The sequence below is a fragment of the Rhineura floridana genome, chromosome 1 (genome assembly GCF_030035675.1).
Source record: "Rhineura floridana isolate rRhiFlo1 chromosome 1, rRhiFlo1.hap2, whole genome shotgun sequence".
NCBI classification, from domain to species: Eukaryota; Metazoa; Chordata; class Lepidosauria; order Squamata; family Rhineuridae; genus Rhineura; species Rhineura floridana.
In genome coordinates, this window is record NC_084480.1 from 102,111,062 (window position 1) to 102,136,087 (window position 25,026).

A 25,026-nucleotide genomic window follows, 5' to 3' on the forward strand; every position below is an offset into this window, starting at 1 on the left:
AAGATAGCAGAGATGGTACCTGCCTAATATTCAAAGGGAGGGAATTCCGCAGGGTAGGTGCTGCCACACTATAGCCTGGACGTCACTATTGCCTGGATGTGCTGCCACACAGCTATTGCCTGGACGTCAACAAATCCCTTGTCAATCACAACCCTAATTTACTTATTGGCTACAAACCTGAAAGGGCGGAGTTAAAGCAGCCAGCTACGAGCAAATTTAACAGAAGTTGGGGGGGCGGCAGCTGATGTTTTGGTGTATATCTCTTGAACCAGACCACCTAGACACTTAATTTTTTTAAAATGAAAGCTGAGAATTTGGAGATTGTGGTGACTCACTCAGAGACCCAGAGAGGACCTCAAAAATCTGGAGTCTCCAGGTGAAAACTGGAGACCTGGCAACTCTACACCGCATCCTTTTTCTACTTTATGAGACATCTGTAATCACATGTTGTTGTTTTTATTGTATAGTGCACTGTAAAAAGTCCAAGAGAGGAAGCCGTGTTTGTCTGTCTTGCAGCAAAAAGAACAAAGAAGCTTGTGGCCCCTTAAAGACTAACAATGCCTTTAAGGTGCCACAAGACTGCCATTTTTAATTGTGTAGATCAAACTTTGTTCCAGAGTATCATGGCCTTTACTTTATATTTCCATAGAGTACAATGGATGTTTCTCACTGCTTTTACTCCTCAAGTTGTATCAAAGTCATACTCAGAGTAAATCCAATAAAATCAATCAACTTAAGTTAGTAATTTAACTCCATTGATTTCAGTGGATCCCCTTTGGGTATAACGTAGCTGGATACAACTCTTCATATTTTGATAGAAGTCCTTATTATAGAGTACTATAGATGTCTCCCACTAGTTATGCTCTTCACACTTCCATAGATGATGACGAACACCCTTCCACTCTCATGGAGCACAGGGTGGTGAATAGCATGATAAAATGCAATACAGCAATCATAACTAAAACAATCAGTTCTAACAACTAAACAAACAGCAAAAATAGCAGGACATAAGTAATAACACAGTATCAGTGGTAAGACCTGTTGGTCAGTGAAGCATGCTGTGAGACTCACAGACAGGGTTTTTAGCAGAGAGAGTGAAACCTGAAGCAGAAGGGTTAAGCTGGAAGAACAGAGCGCCAGGTTTGCCAAGGTCAGCAGCTGGCTGGCAAGTAGATAAGGGGAAACTTGCTGAGGCTCTGTGTGGGGGAAGGAGTTTGGTTAGAGAGAACTGTGTCTAATGTCTTTTGCTAAGTAAAGACTCTTACAAGAAACTTGCCTGGCCTGGCTTATTTCCTGTTCTATGCGACACTTGGATTTCTTCCTTGTATGATCTCTATACGCACACGCCGACAGGGGTTATGGGCCCAGCTTATCATACAAGGTAACGGGTTCGAGAGTCGTTGACGTGACGTTGTTGCAGAGAGAAACGAAAGTGCAAGAAAGAGGCAAGTAAGAGTGGGCAACATGGCTGTAAACCTGTTATCCGGGATGCTGATGGAGGGGCTGAATGCTGTAAACTACTCCAGCTGGAAATGGAGAATGAGAGCAGTTCTGATTAAAGAAGATTTGAATGATGTCGTAGAAAACCCCCCTCCGGCAGCTCCTTAGCAGCGTGGTTGAAGAAAGATGAGAAAGCGAAGGCTTTTATTACTCTGGGGCTGTCTGATTCTCAACTGTTGCTGGTGAGTAATGAGCCGACAGCTAATCAGATGTGGGAGAAGCTAAGAGCCGCTCATGTGCAGCAAACTGCGGGGAGCAGGCTGTGTTTAGCACGGAAACTTTATCAGATGCGTTTTACAGATGAAGTGACTATGACAGAGCATCTGGCTGAATTTCGTAGATTAAATGCTGAGCTGCAAGATAGAGGAGTGCATCATAGTGACATTCAGATGGTCTATATACTGTTATCTTCATTTGATCAAAAATGGGATGTCATGGTCTCGAGCTTGGAAAGTTTACCAGACGGAAATCTAAATTTGGACTTTGTGGAACAGAAACTTCAACAAGAGTGGAATCGAAGACAAGAGAATAAGAAAACAGAGTTAAAAGAGACTGTGGCTGTACAACAACAACAATATCAAAGAAACAGGCAAGAGAATAAAATATGTTACTTTTGTGGGTCTCGTGGACATATACAGAGACATTGTTTAAAGAAGAGAAATAACAGGGACTTTGGAAGTCAAGCGTGAACTTTGTTACTAAGGAGGACAATAAACTAATTAACTCTAAGTGGCTTCTCGACAGCGGAGCGTCTAATTGCCTAATCACAGACTCTAGTTTATTTTACACTTCACAGCCAGTGCAGGAGAAGATTTATCTGGCTGACGGATCGACTCAGGACGCAATTGCAAGAGGCACGCTCAGGTTATGTACTTTGGGAACTATATTAACAGATGTATTATTGGTTTCTGGTTTAAAATATAACATTCTATCAGTAAGAAAATTGGCTCAAATAGGTTGTAAAATTACATTTGAAGGGGATAGATGTTTTGTGAGAAAAGATGGTGAAATATGTATGCAAGGGAAATTACAGAACCAAATGTTTGTGGTTGAGAGCAAGCTTGATAAACCCACGTGTGCCTGGATAGGAGTAAATAAAAATAAACATGAAAATTGTTTACATGAATGGCACAGAAGATTGGGACACGCACATTATGAAAAAGTGAAAAATACTCCAAAGCATAGTCAAGATTTGAAATTAACACATTGTGAGCATGTAGATGAATGTGAGGTATGCTATAAAACAAAAATGACTGTGACTCCGGTAAATAAGAGCTGTGAAAGCACGACCACTAAACCTTATCAGCTCATACATGTGGACTTGGCTGGACCTTTCCAGTGCTCAAAAGGTGGAGCAAGGTTTTATTTAGTGATTGTGGATGATTTTTCCAGATTTACACATGTATTCCTATTGAAAAAGAAAAGTGAAGCAGAAGAGAAATTAAAGGCATTTATACAGAGGACAGAGACACAATATGGGGTTGTTATCAAGAATATCAAATCAGATCAAGGTGGGGAATTTACCAGTAATTCATTTAAAACATATTTGGAAAAGAAGGGAATAATACAAAGTCTCACTGCTCCCTTCAGCCCATCCTCCAACGGAACTGCAGAGAGGAGGAACCGGTCATTGCAGGATTCAATGAGAGCCATGCTAGCAGATGCAGATATGAATAACACTTATTGGGGTGAATGTATTCTGTACACTACATACATTCAGAACCGTCTTGTGCACAGAGTAATAGGCATGTCTCCCTATGAGAAGTTGACTGGAAGAAAGCCCAGGGTGAAACACATAGAACGTTTTGGGGCAAAATGCTGGGTACATGTTGCAAAACAGAAAAGGCATGGTAAATTAGGCTCAAGAGCTCAGGCAGGACGTGTTTTGGGATTTCAGAATTCATATTATAGAGTTTGGTTGCCTGAGAAACAACAATTAGTGTTAAGCAGAAGCATAAAGGTGATAGATAAACCTTGGAGAGACAGTCAAACAGTGATACTTGAGGGTGCAAGCAAGCAGGAAGCAGCAGATGTTCCTTTTGGGCATCAAATTCCATTAAGAACTGCATTGACTGATCTAATACACAGTGGCAAACGTACTGTAAAAAGACTGAGGGGTGAAGACATGGCAATGCAAGATACAGAAGTGCCAGGTACAAGTGCAGACACAGGTGCAGGTCCAAGTAAAATACAGAGTGAGGAAGAAATGGAAATAGATACTGTTAGGAGATCAGAAAGAAAAACGAAAGGACAACCACCTCAGAGATTCACATTTAATGTTACACACAAAAATGATGAGACAGATAAATATCCGGTAGAATGGGAAAAAGAAGGGCCAATAGATAAAGAAACAATGGATCTCATGTGGAAGTTTTGTATTGAGGAATGAAATATAAATGTGTTAACAAATAAAAGTGAACAAAACATTGTGAAACTTGTGTGAATAAAGAAATAAAGAAACAAGAACTGAACTGAAAAAATGTAAATAGAAACTGTGAGGAAACAAACCATGTACTGATATGTATTGTAATGAAAAGTTAATATTGTAGAAATGTAATGATGAACAATGAAGTTTTGTAATCTGTGAGTCTCAGGTGGGGGCTGTTGGTCAGTGAAGCATGCTGTGAGACTCACAGACAGGGTTTTTAGCAGAGAGAGTGAAACCTGAAGCAGAAGGGTTAAGCTGGAAGAACAGAGCGCCAGGTTTGCCAAGGTCAGCAGCTGGCTGGCAAGTAGATAAGGGGAAACTTGCTGAGGCTCTGTGTGGGGGAAGGAGTTTGGTTAGAGAGAACTGTGTCTAATGTCTTTTGCTAAGTAAAGACTCTTACAAGAAACTTGCCTGGCCTGGCTTATTTCCTGTTCTATGCGACACTTGGATTTCTTCCTTGTATGATCTCTATACGCACACGCCAACAAGACCATAGTTACATTATGTACCGAAAGTTGGGTGAATAGACATGTCTTTAATTGACTCCTAAAACTTAACAGTAGGGGGACTAGCCATAGTTCTCCATGGAGGGAACTCCATAATCAAGATGCTACCACTGAGAAGACCCTGTCTCTTGTCACCACACATTGGGCCATGCCTGGCAGCAGGATGGGCTGGTTGGTACCTGGGGAAGGCATTCTTTTAAGTACTGAGCCATTTAGGGCTTTATACAGTAGTACCAACACCTTGAATTGGGCCTGTTAGTTCACCAGAAGCCAGTGCAATGCCTTCAGGATTGGTGACTGTGTAATCCCATTTCATCACTCTAATCAACAATTGGGCAGCTGCATTCTGCACCACCTTCTGGACCAGCTTCAAGGGAAGCCCCATGTAGTGTGCATTGCAGTTTATTAGTATGTGGGGGTACCTGAGGTGAGGCTGTCACAGTCCAGGAACAGCCATACCTGGCAACCCATTGCCTCCAATGAGAGCTTTGAACTGAGAACATCCAAACTACATACCTATTCCTTTAGGGAGGGGTGCAGCGGCATCACTAGGGGGGTGCAGAGGGTGCAGACCGCACCGGGTGACACCATCAGAGGGGGTGACACCCAGAGCCGCCCCTAGGCACCGGGAAGCCCTGCAGTGGCCATCTCGCCAGCCACTTCCCTCTTGGGGAATCTCCTGCTCTTTGGCTGCAGAGCGGTTCCCCCCCCATCCTGCCTGGCCTGCCCACTCATCAGCTGTGAATTTTAGGCAGGAGGTTTGAATCCCTTACCTGCTGTTGGGCTGCGTGCCTGAGTGGCTTCCTAGGAGTAGGGTTACCAGGTGTCCGATTTTTGGCTGGAGTTTCTGGTTTTGGGGGGTTCCCTCTGGGTCCCCAGCTAACTTACCTTAATCTCTGGACTCAGCTTCAATTAAAAAAAACAACTAAGTTTCTAGGTCATCTGGTTCCCGAGATATACACCAAAACGTCAGCCCCCCCGCTACTGTTTAATCTGTTTTTTAACCGATCTGTATAGCAGCTTTTAGCCAGAGCTTGGAAAAGTTACTTTTTTAAACTACAGCTCCCATCAGCCCCAGCCAGCATGGCCACTGGATTGGGCTGATGGGAGTTATAGTTCCAAAAAATAACTTTTCCAAGCTCTGGCCTCTAATCCCGCCCTTTCAGGATTGTAGCCAATAAGGGGAGCCAGGCTTGTGATCTGTTGACCCAGGCAGTGCTTAGGCTTCATTACAACATCAAAATGGTGGTTTTGAGGTCTTCAGTTTGAGTAAGTAAGAATATGGGTTAAAGTCTTTTTCTCTTGTGTGTAGCAGTCAGACCCTGAGCTGTTGGAGAGGGCAGTGCTTTGAAAACCTTTCCAATATGAAAGCTTTAATCCAATACTTGCTTTTCTGGGAGTAAAGGAATGCTGATCCCATGTACCTGGCATAAACCCCATTGAATTCATTAGGACTTACTTTTGAGTAGACATGGTTAGGATTGTGTTGTAAATTAATGGAACTTCTGAGTAAACATAACAAAGAATTGTGTTTGTGTTGTAAATCTTTCCCTTCTCCTCCAATCCATTTTTAAAACAATTAGGCAGTTCTGCAATGACCAACTGGTTTGACAATAAACTATTATGTGGGGTGTATTTTTACAAGTTTGTGTGTGGGTGGAGTCTTTCCAACAACCCTGTGAGTCTTTCCAACTTCATGTGAGAGGAGTTTTTCAAAGCTGAAACTTATAAAGAACTTATAAAGAACTATTTGCGATCTACCATGGGACAGTCAAGGCTTTCCAATCTTGCGATATTATCAATTTTGATGTAGTTCTTAAATGTTTTTACTTTGAATTCTATTGTTTTCTTACCGAATTTTTACTTTAACCACATGAAACTATGTAAATGTAAATACATTTAGGCTGTGTGTATGATATTGTAATTTAAAGGTGTAATTTTAATTTTGCTAGTTGTTTATGTCACTACTATTGGCATTACATTCAGTGATATACGGGAATTACGATTTACGACTAACATTAGTACAAAAAACATTACTAAGGATTCTGTATGGTCTGGTACGGGAGGAGGTCCATGGGGCTGACACCATGAGTTACCACACTGGGTGACACCAACCCTAGTGACACCACTGGAGGGGTCATCCTCATTTAGAGCAAAACAGGCCATCTCCCTAATTCCTGGACTCAAGAAGCACCCACTCAGAGCACTTCCATACTATCAGGCTTCAGAGTCAGTTTATTAGCTCTCATCCAGCCCATCCTGCCTCAAGGCACTGGGCTAGCACCTGCAGAGTCTCTCCTGATTTCAGATACAAAAGAGAGAGCAAGCACTAATTGATTTTTCTTACTTGAGACGTAGACATTTCCCTTATATTTTTAATTAGTAGCTTTGTACCTGGCATTGCTCAGGAATTCTAAGAAACAAAAAAAATCAGTGCAGTTTTGAAATCACTGGTTAAAATCAGTCGAATTTCAAAAGATTCAGTCCACCAACTTGATTCAAAATGGTGTCCAACTGTAACCAAACATAGACAAAAACCTGCTCCTTGATCTTAGAACCCGTCATGCAAAATTTGGTTAAAATCAGTGCAGTTTTGAAAGCTTCAATCTGCCATCTTGATTCAAAATGATGTCCAATGGCATCCAATTTTATCCAAATGCAGATGAAATCCTGCTACTTGATTTCAGGAACCATCATGCCAAATTTAGTTGCAGTGTTTCAAGAGGTTTTCCAATGCATAGTGAACAAAAAGCTTTCCAAAATATGTAGTAGATTTTAATCTGGCACTCTAGCTTCAAGTCTAATGACTAGAAAGAATCCCCATCTTATTCTGTTCTAAGCTCTGCTGTTGAAAATCCAAAATGTATGTGAGAAAGCATATGTGGTACTGTAACTAGGAGGGCAGTTTCAGCCCTAGGTTGAAGCAGGTAAAATGTTGGTCATGTGCCAGCATCAGTTCACAAGCTGAGAACCGTAGTTCTAGATTGTAGCTATACATTGGTTTTAAATGAGCTTTAATTAAACTGGCAATTAATTGTCCCATAATACAGTATTATCAGTTCCCTTATCAATGTACTGAGCAAGCAGCACAGTGACAAGATAAGTTGCTCTGTCTTGGTCCATATGCCTGTGTTCCAAGTTTTCCATAGTTTTAATTGGTTCCCTGTAGACTATCATTTACAAGCATATGGTATGGAAAATGCTGACTGCATTTGTTATCATATATTTTAATACATTGGTGGCACAGATCACTTAGCTTTTCAGTGTGATTATCAACTTACTTAGAGTAGACTATGGTGCACTTTAGAAAATGACAGCAGCTTGCACTGTGCCAAACACTTTAGACAAAATACATTCTAGTCCTTTTTCATAATTGAAAAGAGAAGATCAGCCAGATTCCTAAGAGCTGTGACACAGTGTTTTGCTGAAACATATTTTGTCTACTAAAAACATTTAGAAAGCTAGCCCAAGGATGGTGGCAACTGTAGCAGAGGCAGGTAACTACTGGGAAAATATGTAGTGCTACAGGCTTCCACGTCAGTATCAACAGAATAACAATATGTAAAGACTGATGGGAAAGAGTGGAGGATTTGGCAATAAACTTCCAGCATTATGATTCTCAAATCGTCCTATCTGTGGGCTTCAGAAGTCCTCCATATTGGCTCATTGATTATTAATAAAGTGTGGACAGCAGCACTGAAGGAGTCCCAGCAAAAGCGTGGTGAGGGACTGTATGTGACTTCTGGGCACAGATTTCACTCTATCTTTATTTTTCTTGATGTTCTTTTTTTAAATTAGCTAGCCACTAATCAAGGGTTGGAAAATTCATGGGTCTCAAAATGTTGGTGGACTACAAATCCATCATCTCTGACCATTGGCCATGCTGGCTGGGGCTGATGGGAGTTGGTGCCCAGCAACATCTGGGGGGGTCACAGGTTCCTCAGCTCTGACCTAGCCATTGCAGTTTACATCAAAATATTCTTAATCACAGCTTTTCCTGTGCTGTCAGCCTGAGAAAGTGACATACTATTTCTTTTAGCATTGTTTTTCTGCACTGCTTTGTTCCATATTTACTATCGCATTTGTGGAGTAAAATCCCTACTTCAGCCAAAGGCAGGCATTGATTTTTATTTCTCTTCCTCCAGTGTATAGTACAGTGGGGAGGAGAGACTGGCTGAGAGTCAGAGTCTGTGAGTTCAGATCCCCGCTTGTGTCTCCTGGGTGTCAAGGGCCAGCTAAAGATCACCCCCACAGTGAGTGGCTCAGGGGTTATGTGCCCAGCCACGTGTGCAGCCGTGGGCAAGCTGCATAGTCCCAAGGAGCCCAGTTGCCCCCCAGCTGGCAGTTGAGGACAAGGAAGGGGCTGGCTTGTGCAGCTGTGGCAAGCTGAGCAGGCCCTAGCCAGCTGGCAAGGACTAGCCTCAGAGGGAGGCAATGGTGAATCCCCTCTGAATACTGCTTACCATGAACACCCTATTCATAGGGTAGCCATAAGATGGGATCAACTTGAAGGCAGTCCATTTCATTTTCAGGATATATTGTGGAACTTTGGTGTGGATCTGCATCTGGAAAGGAAAGCATCTAGACATTTGAAAGGGGCAGATTTCACATCATGTTGTAATGCATTTTAGCTTGCTGTAAAGGTTGCACACTGTGGTGCGGATTTCTTACACTCTGTTGCAGAACAGACAAAAGCAAACTTTTCACTGAAATTAAAATTCTGCAGTTGAGATTTTGACAGTGAAATTTGACCCCAAAATTCCACATTAAAACTTCAGAATCAAAAGTTGCCTTCAACATCCAACAATTAATTGTTTTAGCTTTTGTGAGACTTTTTTTTTTTTACTGGGATGTTGATTAGGTGAATGGATGGATGAACAGTACAAAATGTACTAAATGCTGAATGATAGTGATGAATGCTATTACTGCAAAATCAATGGATGTCAAATGCAGATGTTAAATCTAAACTACTATTTTCACAAATTTAGAGAATATGTGCAGAACATTTGCAATTTCAAATTGCTGAGGAGAATTTGGTGAAGCAAAATAATTTCAGCTATGTTGTTCCTTGTTCCAGGTTGTAGCTTGCAGGTTCTAGGAAGGATCATGGCCTCTTAGTATGCTTTGCAGTCCTACCCTGATAACATAAAAGGAATCCAAAATTAAGGAATTGGAGTTACTTTATGATAAAGGATATATGCACAAGTTGGCAAACATGTTCTAGAGCTAGATTCATCATGAGCATGTTGATAAACTGATTAATTTTGGTAAACTGATGATTTTTTTTCAAAATAGCACACAGTCAAGCCTAGAGTGCAAAGAAAAGACAGTGTTTTCACATTTTTCCCCATCTAAAACAAGAGAGTGGAATCCCCAGCTTGTGAGCCTAATTCTGCCCATTGTGACTGTCAGTTTGGCTTGCGAGGCCGTTTTCCAAAAACCAGACTCATCTGACCTCAGGTGTACAGTTTAAATTGTAAAATGAGCAGAAAGTATCTAAGTTGGTTCTGCCTACCTCTTACTTTTCTTCACAGAAGATGATGTAAGGAAAGTAGTCCAAGGAATGACAAGATTTAAAAAGGTTTGTTTCGTGAACTGAGACAAGGAGATGGAACTGCTTTTATGCTAGTGCTTGGTCTTGCTAAAATATTTGGAACCCACTCTTTTGACATGCTTTTTAGGCATTCACAAACTCCCTAGAAATGATACTGCAGTAACCGGGGTTCGGGTTGGGGAACCCGCACACTGATGATGCATTTTTACTGCTTGAAGGGTAAGATGAAGGAAGATTCACTCCAATCTTACACCCATTTTGAAAATTGTTTTGGTTGTTGCTGCTGCTGCTACTACTACTACTGTTGTTGTTTCTAAAATGTTTTGGACTCAGAGTGCTGTGCAGTAAATAAAAACAAAGACTAGTCTTTCTCATAGACTTATAATCTTCCAAGGCAAGAAAAATAGAAAAGGACAAAGTGGGAAAGAGATAGCGTAGGGTGCACCAATGACCAATTGTTTAGGATCTAAATGCTTGGGAGTCAGCTATTTAAAGACTGGAATTGGTTTTTTCCCTCCAGTGTTTGGAGGCTACACATACTATAGATAAGAGGTGAGTATAGAAAACAGATTCAAATGCAAAATACCAATTGAAAATATAGGAATGATGAAGTGATCATGATTTTTACCTGTCACTTTTGCATGTTGAACATTTCTTCTAAGTCTTCCCTCACATGGGACTGTACATCAACTGCAAGCAGTGTGGGGCCTCATGTTTTAGGAAGTAGGATCACACTAGCCCTCAGAGTTATGGTAGAGTCTGGGAGAGATTGGTCTGAAGTAAACTACTATGATGGGACCATCTTGTCTGTGTCCTGGGGAGAGAGGGCTTCCTAAAATCCAGTAGTTGGCCAGGTGATCACTGGCCCATTCTCCTTTGCTGAGACTGCATGCCATAGCAAGCTCGCAAGGACTGACTGCACAGGCATGTACCCCAGTGCCTCTTTGTTATGATTGTACTCTTTCTGGTCAACTGCTTAGTGATTTTTATGTTAAGGGGCATATAAACCGTACAAAATAAATTAAAAAAAATATTGAGGCCTTGCTTTTCAATAGTAGAAGGGAGAGAGTCAAGGGGAACGAAGTTGCAGACCTTGAGGAGCTAGGTTGAAGTTGAACTGTATCTTCCCAGTTGAGCAAGGATGTGCCAATAACCCAACCAGTCACCAAGTCTGGCTCACCATCTCAAAGCCCATGCCATAGACCTCAGAGCAAACTTAAAACTCATTAGTGTCCTAAGTAGGAATATCTTAATAAATGTCCACATATTTCTGACCTAAATAGGAGGTCTTACAATGTTCAAACAATTCCATGGAACAAGCTTCTGGTCTTGTGAAAGGCATGTACACTGCATTGTGACTTCCTGCCTTGGCTGAAGGTTGTGGGTGTTACACTTTACCTAGACTGGTTGGTAGATAGCACTCGGGAGGAGGCAATGGTCATGGTCTGCACTGGAACCTATGATGTGGGGAAATGTAGTCAAACAATTCTGGGAGCAAAATTTAGGTTGCTAGACAGAAACTTGAAATCCAGAACCCCCATAGTAGCTTTCTCTGAAATGCAACCCACTACATGCACTGGGCCAGCTAGATAGGTAGAGGTCAGGGATCTAAATGCATAGATGAGATGTTGGTGTCAGGAGGCGGGGTTTGGATTTTTTAGGCACTAGGGTACATTTTCAGACAAGCTCCACCTGTACAAAAGTGATGGGCTCCATTTGAACTGAAACTGAAGAAGACTGCTGGTACTTGATTCAAAACATGTGCAGTAGAGCTTTTAAATTGACTCCTGTGGGAATGCTGACAGGAGCTGGAGATGATCAGGTTCAGGGGAGGAAAGTAAAAATGTTTCTGATCATCCAAGTGTGGATACGGTAAAACTATGCAATGAACATACCAACGCGCATGACACCCAGTCTAAGAGGCCAAAGAGCCATACAGGCAAATGCACATACTAGAGACATTTGGGGAGGCACACTATGTATGGGTACTCAAATGCTAGTTCTTGAAGTCTCTGAGCCTAGATGGGGGAGGTGAAATGCTTGGTTTTAAAGGAAAACATAGATATAGTGGACGTAACTGGGAGGGATAAGGGGAGAGGTGAGGATATGTGGGATGTGGCTATCTAGAAACAAATTCTGTAAGAAGGACAGAGAAGGGCATGTTGAGGGGTTCTGTTTCTCTGTCTGTCAAAGATAGCACAGAGTCCAACTAGAAATCTCAGAAGGGGCTCCACAGAACAAGGAATTGCTTGCCCAGTTGGGTTGACCTGCAGCAATAGCTTTCTGATAGTGGTGTCGCTGCTGCTAACCAGGAGAAGCAAGATGGCCACGAGGTCAGGGCTGTGCACCTGCACTGGCAGGAGCACTGGATTGGTTCTACTGGTGCATCCATGCAGTCTTAACCTTGCTGCTGCCTCACCCTTCCCCTTTCCCCCTCCCAGTAAGTGGCAGTGATGCTGTTGCAGAATTGCTACATGCCCTACTTGTGGGCATCTCACAGGCACCTGGTTGTCTATTGTGAGAAAAAGGAAATGTGAGAAAACTGGAATAGATAGGCCTTTGGTCTGTTCCAGCTGAACTCTCCTTAAGTTCGTATGCTTTTCGGTTTTGGCAAGGGACTTCCACCATAGGGTGCAGCCAATGAAAATGGTATTTTATCCTAATTGTCTAATCTTAGACATGAATAGCATAATGGAGAGTGGGTGTTTTTGCTTCATCACTGAGTGCAATCTTGGTTCATAAGGGAGAAAGTCATCGCAAAGCAATGTGGGGCCTAAAGTACTCATAGAAAGTATGTCAGTCCATTTAAAAGGATTCCATAATTCTGGGAATTGTTATGACGTGCATTTTGATTTCTAGCCTAATAAATCTTGGTAGGCTACAAATAGCTTAAAAAACCAACAAAGAGAGAGATCGTTTCATGAGGTTTAGTTAAGGTTCACTATATCTAATCATTTGCATTAATTAAAATGTTTTTTTTTTAAATGCTCTCAATTACATTTTCCATTTTTGGAAAACAAAATTAGTGCTGAATGCAGTTGCCCACCACCTTATGGAGGTGGGGTGGAAATGACATATTCAACCTGTTTGTAGTCATCTGCACAATCTGAACACTTTTTTGAGGCCCAAGTCAGAGCTGACTCTGGCCAAGCATATTTTAGACAGAATTTCTCTCCATATAAATCCTCTCATGTTTTAAGAACTATAGGAGAGCCCTGTTGAGAGGTCCTTCCGTTTATAAAGTTAAATATGTACTGGGATGCAGCAGGGCCTTTTATTTATGTATTTATTTATTTATAACATTTATATACCGCCCCATAGCCGAAGCTCTCTGGGCGGTTTTCCATTGTGACACCCACTTTTACGGAGGTCATTGACTAAGAAGACATGCCTAAGTGCCAGTCTGCAGAAGGCCTTTAGAGCACTGGTTTCAGTGTGTTTCTGGTTTTAATGCTAATTAATTAAGGTTAATTTAATTTTAATTAATTTAATATTAAGTGTATATTAATATTCATTGCATGTATGAAAATTGGCTTTATTAGTGAAAATCTTTTGAAACATTGTAAGTTGTTTAGCACTGCTACAAGTGTTTGCTCTGGTAGACTGAAGCACATCACCTTGGTTTGCAGAAAAAGGTAGAAGTCTTTTTTGTTTTTAAAGAAGCTGGGCTACATCTTCATCTGCTGATAAAGGCAATAGTATTAATTCTGATTATTTTATTATTTATTTATTTATTACATTTATACCCCACCTTTCCTTCACTATGGAACCCAAGGCGGCATACATGTGGTTCCCAGGCGGTCTCCCATGCAGGCGCTGACCAGACCCAGACCTGCTTGGCTTCAGCAAGTTGGTGGCCTCATGTGCCTTCAGACCATAGCCTGGGATTTTAGTGGACCTTGCCATTATTCAGTCTGTTGAATGTGTGTCATTGCAATAATAATAAGCCAATTATTATTGTATTGTTAGTGTACATCACCCTAGGTACTTCCTTTCAAAACATTTTAGAAGTCTTTTTGCCTTATCTGAAAATCCTTGGTCAGGGAGAAATGCAAATTGTATTGTGAGCCATGCATCCATGGTTGCATCTCATTCCTAGTTTTCACTAACTTGGGAATTTATGAGTGAGTTTGTATTGATCTGGGAATTTTGTGGCTGAAGATGGATTCCTGCTAGGCAGAATCAGTTCCTTAGGAAGTTTTCTCTGAACTTGGAGAGAAGATTTCAAGTTTGACCTTGCAATATTTTCTAATAGCTCGTTGAATATCTGCAGGCTAAATACATATATGTGTACCAGTGTTGAGAAGACAAAAGGCAGTTGAATTATAGTCATTGTTCTCTCAAAGACAGAAATAGTTTTGATTATATTGGAGGGCATGAGGAAGAGGTATGTTCACTGAGAGAACCATGATTGTTCAGTTGACAGTCACACAAAGGAGAGGAAATGTTTCTTCAGGAGTCTGCCTCATCAGAGAAAATACATGCATCTGAATCAATGCAAGCTATGGTGCTTTAGCTGAAACTGGTGGCATTAATTAGATATATAAAAAAGTGAAGAATCATATTACTGAAGGAAAAAACAGTGGGGGTCCAATCATAACTACTCCAGGAGCATAATAATGATTTATGCATTTAGATAAGAACCTTGTTAACAGGAAGGTAGGCAGGGCAATATGACATGAGGGGTTTTTTTGCATTTTGTTTGTTACCCACGTGGAATAACCAATGCTACAAATGAAGGATAGTGCCTTGATAGGATAGAGAACGCTATTAACTTCTGAAGAGACAGTTGGAGAAAATAACAGTTGGTTGCACTACAAAACTTGTTTTTTGTGTGTTTTGCAGAATTATTAGATGCACACACACAACAGCTGTGTCTTTAATTTCTATCCAGGTAGAGATATGCAGACTTTTCTGATTTTGCTGGCATATTTATTGGGAGACATAATCCTTTCTGTGTAATCCTGTTCCACCTGGTAAATGCTAAAAATGCCCTTTGAACTTCTAGAATGAAAAACAACAACTCAGCTTTGAATCATCAGCCTTAATGTAATAGCTCATACTATGCAAGATACCAGGTACAGCTCTATGGGAAAGCCATCTTGCATTCATCTCTGTGTGTATTCCTTTTACCTCCTTTTCTTTTCTTTATAACTCCTTTTCTTTATAACTACAGAAAAAAGAGTTGCTGGGGTTGGGCAACGGGACTGATTTGAAGACTATTATGACCTTTGTGGTTTTAATTTTTGAAAGCTGCATTTTTGTAGTTTGACTAATCATGGAGGCCTAATCATTGGGCAGCTGTAGGTGCTCATGTGAACAGTTCCAATGTTGAATAAAAACAACAATCAGTTTTGTGGCCCCTCAAAGACTAAGAGTGCCATTGTTCAGTGGTAGAGCATCTGCTTTGCATGCAGAAGTTCCCAGGTTCAATCCACAGCATCTCCAAGTAGGGCTGATAGTGTCCCTTGTTTGAATCCCTGGAGTGCAGACATTACTGAGCTAGATGGACTAATGATCTCACATTATGAGGCAGATTCCTATATTCCAAAAGCACCAGCCTCTAGCTGCCTCGCTCTCTTCCTTTGGAGAAAGGCCATAGCTCAGAGCATCTGCTCTGTATCCAGAAGATCCCAGATTCAATTTTCAGCATCTCCTGTTAAGGCTGGGAATGTCACTAGTTTGAATTCCTGGAGATCCACTGCCGGTTATTGTAGACAATACTGAGCTAAGTGGACCAATTGTTTGACTTAATATAAGGAAGTTCCCCATGTTCTTATGCTGCTTTTGCTGCATAAGACAAACATTGCCAGCCCACCTGAAAATGTTGAATAGATCAGTGCTGCAATCTTCAGTGGAATTCTGCCATGCTGAATTGATTTTTAGTAGCCTTCACATGGAGGCCATAATGATATAAGAAAAGGCACACATGCAAGTGCGCAGATGCCTGATTCTTTTCCTTCCATGTTTTATATAATGTACTGGAAATAATGGAAAGAATGGTATCAGTTGGGATCAGCCCTGTAGCCAGCCTTCCTTGTTAGATGGGAATGCCACATTTGTAGGTGGTGGGGTAGCCAAATTTCTAGGTGGGGCATATTGGATAAAGGTGCATAGTGCCAGCCAATCACCACCCCCACTGGTGGAAAAGATGTGAGGGCCAGGCTAGGGGAAGGGAAAGGCCTCCATCCAGAGTGTGTGTTAACTTACATGAATGAAGGTTAATTTGTTAAATTGTCTCACCCTTTTTTTGAGAGATCCCCAGGAATACCAAGCTTAAAAGCTTGACTTTGCCTACAGTCCTCTTTCACCTGTGGTCTATCCGTGTGTTCTGATTTTTCATGAACTAAACTACTTTGGTAATGACAGTGAGATCCTGAGCTTGGCTTTGATGCTGCATGAGGTATTTTGAATTTGTCCATACTACAAGTCTGAGGAAGGGCAGACAGAAAATAAATACTTTAAGGTGTTTACTCCTAACTTGTTATCTCCTCCTTGAGAGCCCCTCCTTCTAGTCTTGTTCCTGACCTTTAAACTTTCCTTCCTGTTGAATAATCAAGGGAAACCTTTTTAACTGGCTGCTGTATAAAGGACTAACTAAGCAATTGGAAACTAATTGTAGAAACCAATTGGAATTTTTTTGCTGGTTGCTGGGTTGATTTTCCAGAAACCCTGAAAAGGCCTCATGCTGAGCTGCACATATTTGGAAAATCAGAAATTAGGCCTCAGTTATAGCCTAGGTGGCCAGCTAGCTGGCTAACTGTAGCATGCACAACTGTGTTTCTATTCCTCAAATGCTATTTTCCTGGGGAGGCAAACTCGGGGGGGGAGTGCCCCCATTTACCCCTCCCCCTGGCTACAGGGCTGGTTGAGATACAGTAGTCTTAGATGTTCCTAAGGTCTGTAGAAGGAGGAACCAACTGGATATTCCCCAGTGATTAAACCAACTGTGGGAGTTTTCCATAACTCCCTTGGCATTTAATGCTGGTATACCAAATCCTGTGATGAATATGGCTGAATATGGGTATACTCCATTATACTCCATTGTTCCTGCTCACTTTTTACCATTGATATGCATTCACCATGGTTTGTTACTGCTTCTCTCTAAACATTCTAGTATTATATTTGGCAGCTGCCTGATCAAAGATTTGTTATGTACTTGACTATCTTTTTATTACAATTTTATTATTGTTTATTAAATTTATTAGTTGCTTTCCCCCCACCCCCAAAAAGTGAAACTCAAAGTGACTTACAAAAGCAAACATTTAAAACAGGGATAAAAACAAGGAAAAAACAACCTAGACTACACAAGTAATATGTCTAGATCACGATCTAGATTTATCTATCTGCATAAAAAAAACACAGATCCAACTCAACCCCACTCCAGTAAAAGATAGGCACAACATTAAGGTCCAAAGGCCTACATGAATAAGAATGTGAAATGCATCGATTTTCATGTGATTTTTAAAACTGGTTTCAAACAGTTTTAGAGAGTCATTGTGCACTTTTGATTTTGAAGTCTTCACGGATAGCAAAAGGCATGCATGAAACAAGGTGGAATGGACCGAGGAACTGATCTTCTCCATCTCCATTATAGGGTTTTTCAAATATTCAGGAACAGATATGCTTCTTTTCTCTAGGCTGATCACAGCTAGTTCCTTCAACATCTCCTCATATGTCTTGCATCATTAATCATTCTACTTAATGTTTTCTTCTAAATCTTGCTTAGGGGCATGTCTGTGCTGTCTCTCTGTTGCAGTAATTTTTGTTTTGGTTTGTCCATATAGGCTTCCACTGTGGCCTCAGGTTACTTTAAATAAGCATTGGATACAAACATAGAAAGTGGTGGGTCTCTTGCACACACTACTTCACTTTGTTGTGAAGTGCAGAAGTGTGTACACGTGCATGTATGCATATCTGTAGTATTGTGAAGTATCGTTGGTTATGCAAAGTGAGAAGCAACTCCATCTTCCCTCACCCTAGCTTATATGAACTGAGGTATACTGGTGAAGAGGGGTATGCTTGCAAAATAAAATTGTAAATAACTGAAGAAAAATGCATCCATTTTTGTTATGCCTCTTCTAGTCTTGCAAGCGCCAAATGACAAAGATGGCCTGCCTCTGAATCATGAAGGTTATCTTGGCACAGATCAACGTTGCAAATTATTTATTTCAAAAGAGAACATATGTCTGTATTCCTTTTTTCCCACTATTTAAAAAATGTCTTCTGTTTCAGAGTCGAAATAAACATTTGGATAAAGTACATGTAGTCCTTGGAAATAAGTCTTGTGATTTGGATTCTCTTATTTCAGCATTAACATATGCCTACTATCTTGAAAAGGTAAATATTTTATACTGTTATGATATTACATTTTAAAAATAATTATAAGCCCATCATAACATATTGATCTGATTCATCTGACTGCAAATGGAAGAGGCCAATAGTTAATTATTCTGATTTTATTGCTGAGGAGTTAATGCTGGGTCATTGCTTTAATGCTTACATCATTTTCTCTTATGGCTTCAGCACAACCACTTCACTTACATAATTTGTCCTGAGTCAAGGATGTATACCTCTGTCCACACCTACAGTCATTTTTTTCCCTGTCCCTTATCGTAGTCTGTCGTCTTCCTTGTCATCTGCCTTGCACAATCTTATCATGGCCATCAAGAAGTGTTTTAAAGTCTATGTCTTTGCTCTGGCTTTCCCCCATAAGATTTGTTTCCTTCATGCCTTCTGGTTTTTAGCCTCTTTGTGTGTCATGTTAATCAGTTAGATGTTGATCAATTACTGTAAGGCAGCCAGTTTGTTTTTAAGTGTTGAAGAAAACTGTACTGTCAAAAAGCGTATATTTTAATGCAGTGGTAGGGACAGATACTGTTGGAGGTTGCTGATTCATAGGATTGCCATAAGTCATAATCGACTTGAAGGCACATAACAACAACAGGGGAACCCATGGCTCTTCAGATGTTGCTGGACTCCAACTTTCAGTCATTCCTGACCATGCTGACTGGGGCTGATGGAGTTGAAGTCCAACAACATCTGGAGGGCCACAGGCTCTCCACCCCCATTTTAGTGTATTTACTGGTATTGGAGAGAGGGAACTAACCACTTGCTTTACAGACTCAGGACCCCACTTGGCAACATGGGACCCAGTTTTAATTTTTTGGCCCTATACTTCCATTTTTCTTAATTTAAGCTTATCAGTTGAAAAGGAGAACTAAGACCAAGACTAAGATGCACTCAAACTCAGAGGAAGGCAATGGTAAACCACCTCTGAATATCTCTTACCATGAAAACCCTATGAACAGAGTATCCAAAATGCAACATGAGATAGTGCTGGAAGATGAGACCGCCAGGTCTGAAGGCACTCACTGAGCTACTGGGGAAGAACAAAGGGCAAGTACAAGTAGCGCTGTGACTAATGACGCAGCTGGGTCAAAGCCGAAAGGAAGCCCAGAGGCTGATGTGCACAGATGCAAAAGGAGAGTCTGGAGTTGTACGACGCACATAATAGGAACATGGAATGTGAGAAGCATGAACCAGGGAAAGTCAGAAATTGTCAAATAAGAAATGGAATGTATCAACATTACAATACTTGGTGTGAGTGAATTAAAATGGACGGGAATGGGACATTTTCAATCAGGCAACTACAAAATATCGTATGCAGGAAATGAGAAATTAAGAAGAAATGGGGTTGCTTTAATAGTAAAAGTGATGTAGCAACAGCCATTAGGAGCTGCAATGAGCGAGTGATATCAATGAGATTAAATGGGAAACCTATTAACATAACCATCATCCAAGTCTATGGTCTAACAGCAAACGCAGAAGAAGAGGAATTGGAGAGATTTTACGCAGAAGTACAGGAAGAAATTGATCACACACCAAAACAAGATGTGCTGATAATCATGGGGGACTGGAATGCAAAAGTAGGGAACAGAGAAGAATTAGGAATTGTGGGGAAATGGGGCTTAGGAGATAGAAATGAAGCAGGAGAAAAGACTTATTGAATTCTGTGAAGCCAATAATTTGTTTCTTGGAAACATTTTTTTGAGCAACCGAAAAGACGACTGTACACATGGACATCACCAAATGGACAATATAGGAATCAAATTGATTGGTAGCAGAAGATGGAGAAGTTCCATACTTTCTGCGAAAACAAGACCAGGAGCAGACAGTGGTACAGATCATGAACTGGTTGTATCGAAAATCAGAGTAAAGCTAAAGAAGAACAACAAAGCAATCATAATGCCAAAATACAATTTAAATAACATCCCAGAAGAATATAAAGATCAAATAAGGAACAGATTTGAGGCTTTAAACTTAGCTGACAGAGAACCAGAAGAACTATGGAGTGAAGTCAGAGACGTTATCAGGGAAGACTGCAAAAAGACAATATCTCTCATTAAAAAAAGAAAAAGACCTCAATGGATGACTGAAGAAACTCTTAAAATGGTTAAAGAGAGAAGGAAAGGAAAAGGAGATAGAAACACAGTCAGAACCCTAAATGCAACAATACAGCGACTAGTACGTAGGGACAAAGAGAACTATTACAATAGTTATTGTATAGAAATAGAAGAGGACAACAAAAAGGGTAGAACAAGAGCCCTATTCCAAAAGATTAAAGAAATGAAAGGGAAATTTAAACCAAGTGTAGGGATGTTGAAAAATCAACAGGGGAACACACTGACTGACCGAGATGAAATAAAAGGAAGATGGAAGCAATACACTGATGAACTCTGTAAAAGAGATACCAGGATGACAGACTCATTCATGAAGGAACCGTGTGATGAAGAACCAGAAATTTTAGAATGTGAGGTGAAAGCTGCTGTTAAAATACTTGGAAGAAACAAAACACCAGGAACAGATGGCATACTAATAGAGTTGCTACAAGCTACTGAGACTGAATCTGTCCAAATTTTGACTAAAATCTGTCAAGAAAAATGGAAAACTAAACAATGGCCCATAGACTGGAAGTGTTCCATATACATTCCAATTCCAAAGAGAGGGGATCCCAGGGAATGCAGTAATCATCAAACTGTGTAGATCATGAAAAACTATGGAATGCTTTAAAAGAAATGGGGGTGCCACAGCATCTGATTGTCCTGATGCGCAACCTATATTTTGGACAAGAGGCTACTGTAAGGACAGAATATGGAGAAACCAATTGGTTCCCCATTGGAAAGCGTGTGAGACGGGTGTATTTTATCACCCTATTTATTTAATCTATACACAGAACATATCATACGAAAAGTGGGATTGGACCAAGATGAAGGAGGTGTGAAAATTGGAGGGAGAAGTATCAATAATTTAAGATATGCAGACGATACCATCCTACTAGCCGAAACCAGTAATGATTTAAAACGAATGCAGATGAAAGTTAAAGAGGAAAGCACAAAAGCAGGACTACAGATGAATGTCAAAAATAGTATTTTTATAGTATAATTATTATATAGTATAATATTATTATATAGTATAATAATGATAACAGAAGATTTATGTAACCTTAACGTTGACAATGAGGACATTGAACTTGTCAAGGATTATCAATCGGCACAGTCATTAACCAAAATGGAGACAATAGTCAAGAAATCAGAAAAAGGCTAGGACTGGGGAGGGCAGTTGTGAGAGAACTAGAAAAGGTCCTCAAATGCAAAGATGCATCACTGAACACTAAAGCCAGTTTCATTCAGACTATGGTATTCCCAGTCTCTATGTATGGATGTGAAAGTTGAACAGTGAAAAAAGCGCATATGAGAAAAATAAGCTCATTTGAAATGTGGTGTTGGAGGAGAGATGTGCACATACCATGGACTACGAAAAAGACAAATAATTGGGTGTTAGAACAAATTAAACCCAAACTATCATTAGAAGCTAAAATGGTGAAACTGAGGATATCATACTTTGGACACATCATGAGAAGACATGATTCACTAGAAAAGACCATAATGCTGGGAAAAACAAAAGGGAGTAGAAAAAGAGAAAGGCCAAACAAGAGATGGATTGACTTCATAAAGTAAACCACAGACCTGTACTTACAAGATCTGAACAGGGTGGTTCACGACAGATGCTCTTGGAGGTCGCTGATTCATAGTGTCGCCATAAGTCGTAGTCCATATGTCCAGCTTATCAACTGAAAAGGAGAACAAGGGTTCCCCTTGTAGAAAAGGGAATTTTGACACTATCAGACGTGAACACTGTCATGTGACATGAACACATGATTGGAAGCCACATTTCCACATGCATATATGTGTATCAATACAGAAACCTGTCCAGCATTCACACATGATGATGCCCACAGGTATATCCCTCCCCCTCCCCACACTTGTGTAAGAAAAATGTCATGTGTAGCACTGCAGTGAGGAAAAATTCAACTAAGTCCATAATGAAAAGCTATTCACACTTCTTGAGTGCTTTCTAATTCACAGGAATTCTCTGCTTATAGGTCCTCCCACCTAACATTCTGTGCTTGCCTGTACTGAACATCCCAAGAAGAGAATTCTGCTACTACACAGAAACAAGGTTTATTTTGGAGGAGCTGAATATTCCAGAGTCTCTCCACATCTTCCGTGATGAAATCAATTTGTATCAACTGAACAATGAAGGGAAATTATCTCTTACACTTGTGAACAGCAGTGCACTAACAAGGTATCATGCTCCATATTTGATTACTAGCAAAAGTAGCTTGAACTTTGCAAGCACAGGTTGATCCTTGGTTGCTTCCGAATTTGACCCAAGGCTGGCTCTTGTGTGAAAGGGGGATCCCATCATCTGGGTAGCTTGTCTTGTTTTCAGCTGGAGTGCAGGCTGCTGTCATGATAACTACACGTGAAACTGTTATGTCATCACACTATTTACGTCATTGCAAGGATGGTATGATGATAGGGTCACATTCTTATCTTTATCATACATATTTACACAGTTCATGTTTACAAAGATCACCTGTTGGAGATCATTCTCTCAAGCCATACATACCATGGCCCAAATGTGCTCTCTCTTGCTCTCTCTCTGTCACCACAAACATAGATGTACAGAAGAGCCCTATGTTTCATCCACACATATGGAGTTGTTAGAATGGCAAAGTGCTGACAAATGGCATCATCAAGAGCACATTAAAGGCTAAGGGGCAAGCTAGACACAATGTGAAATGCATTTGTTCATTTCATGCGCAGGCTTTAAAGAAAGCAAACAGAATTAGCTAAAGACAGGACTTAACAATTTTCTCCTGTGCTTGGTCTGTAGTGTAATCCCATCACTGAAGCTTGTACTTGCATTCAGGGTGGTCAGGTGGAGGAGGAAACCTCCCATTGGTGCCATTTGGTTTTTTCCATGCAAAAGCCTGTTTTTTTTTTAAAAGAGGAATAACTATTTAACATGAAGGGACAGGAAGAACTTGCAGCCTGTTTTCAAGGGAGCTGCAGTGAGGAGATAGACTCATCCCCTTTCCACTCACTTTTCCTCACAGTAAATCTTTTGAGAGAAGCCATATTGGGCAAGCCGCAAAACTTCATCCTTCTGCAGAAATGGCTGAGGGATGGAGGGTGAGAATGTGTGTGAGAGAGGCTGCCTTTCTCCCTCTCTCCTCCCTGGCAGCCCATTTCTGAAAGGTGGCACTCATTAGGGTTGCCAGTTCCATGGCCTGAGACTGATCCTGTATCTTTAGGAAAAGAGAAGGTCAGCCAAGTGCAGGTGTTCTTGCAACTCTGTAATGGGAAAACCACAAGGTGGAATTCTTCCTGCCCCCTCCACAACTTTTAAAGATACAGAAGACCTCTTGGAGGCCGGGCCTGGCAACCAAGAGGTCTTCTGTATCTTTAAAAGTTGTGCAGGGGGAAGGGAGAATTCCACCTTTTTTCCTATTATAGGGTTGCAAGAACACCTGTACTTGGCTGACTTTCTCTTCTCCTAAAGATACGTGATCAGTCTCAGGCCAAGAACCTGGCAAACCTAGCACTCATAGCTGACCCACAACAATGGTCTAGGAAAGATACACTGATGAATTTTGGGGGGGAGGGGAGAGCTTTGAGGAAGGGAAGGGCACTTAATTGCAAGACATTTCTGTGCTCCTTTTTGAATATATGCGCAAATTGTAAGACAAGAACTTGCTGGGAAAGGGAAAGGGGTGCAGAGGGGGCAGAACGGCTAGCTTTGAGAAACCCTCTCCATCTCACCATTTAAAATGTGCTAGTGTGTACATCCCCTTGGAGCATCTATGCACAATACAGGAAGTATTACAAGTGAAACTCTGTGTGAGTCACACTTCCTCTTTTTGTGCTTCTGGCATGATGTGAAATGTAGCAACCCTGTGAGCCAAGCTTCAGTGGGATCGGGCAACAGATCTGTAGAGATGGTTTCTGTGCCATCATTATTTTGAGGAGATCTTAAATAATTTTTACTAAAATACAGTGGTATTATCACTGTGTTGCTTAACTGCATGCTGTCAATGCATCTAGATGACTGCACTATTGCATTAAGAAAGTTTAGACATACAAATAAGGAAGAAAACTTTTGAAAACTTTGCTTTGTAGTGAAGATATAAGTTTGGAATCGGCTGTTGTCAGAGTCATCAACCCTGAAGAGCGATGTGATGGCAACCTGGAGTGTTCAGAATCCTCTTCCTCTCTAGTAGCAAAAGAGATTCTCCAAGAGGCACCAGAGTTAATCACTCAGCAACTGGCTCATCTCCTCAGAGGTGAGAGATTGCTCTTTATATTAAATACTGAAAGGTTTAATGGAGTGTTTCTGAATCCACTCATGCAGAGACACTGTGATCCATTCTTTGGTTAACAATCCCTTTAAAGACCATAGGAAGCTGCATGAAAGAAGCAGGGTGTAAAGAGTTTGTTAAAGAGTAACATTATATGGAATGTTAAAAATGTGCATTTAAAAATAGGAATGACTAGGGTGTTAAGTGAAGATATCTGCACATCTGTGGGGTAGGAGAATATCTCCTGTATTGTTTTAGCTTTGTTTCTGGGGCATGTGGGGCTTGGAAATAAATGCCACATCACTCAGTGATTATTATCAAGCATATATTA

The 25,026-nt window shown here is 40.8% G+C and overlaps 1 protein-coding gene across 4 annotated transcripts in view; it reads left to right on the plus strand.

Annotated features, from left to right (window-relative positions):
- PRUNE2 (prune homolog 2 with BCH domain) overlaps positions 1–25,026 on the plus strand; it is a 197,047-nt gene that overhangs the window by 29,555 nt on the left and 142,466 nt on the right. For all 4 annotated transcript variants that reach the window (XM_061627567.1, XM_061627595.1, XM_061627575.1 and 1 more), the window contains exons 2-4: positions 18,224–18,328; positions 22,434–22,636; positions 24,517–24,680. In XM_061627567.1, the coding sequence (XP_061483551.1) occupies positions 18,224–18,328; positions 22,434–22,636; positions 24,517–24,680 (472 nt within the window). The remainder of the gene's footprint in view (positions 1–18,223; positions 18,329–22,433; positions 22,637–24,516; positions 24,681–25,026) is intronic.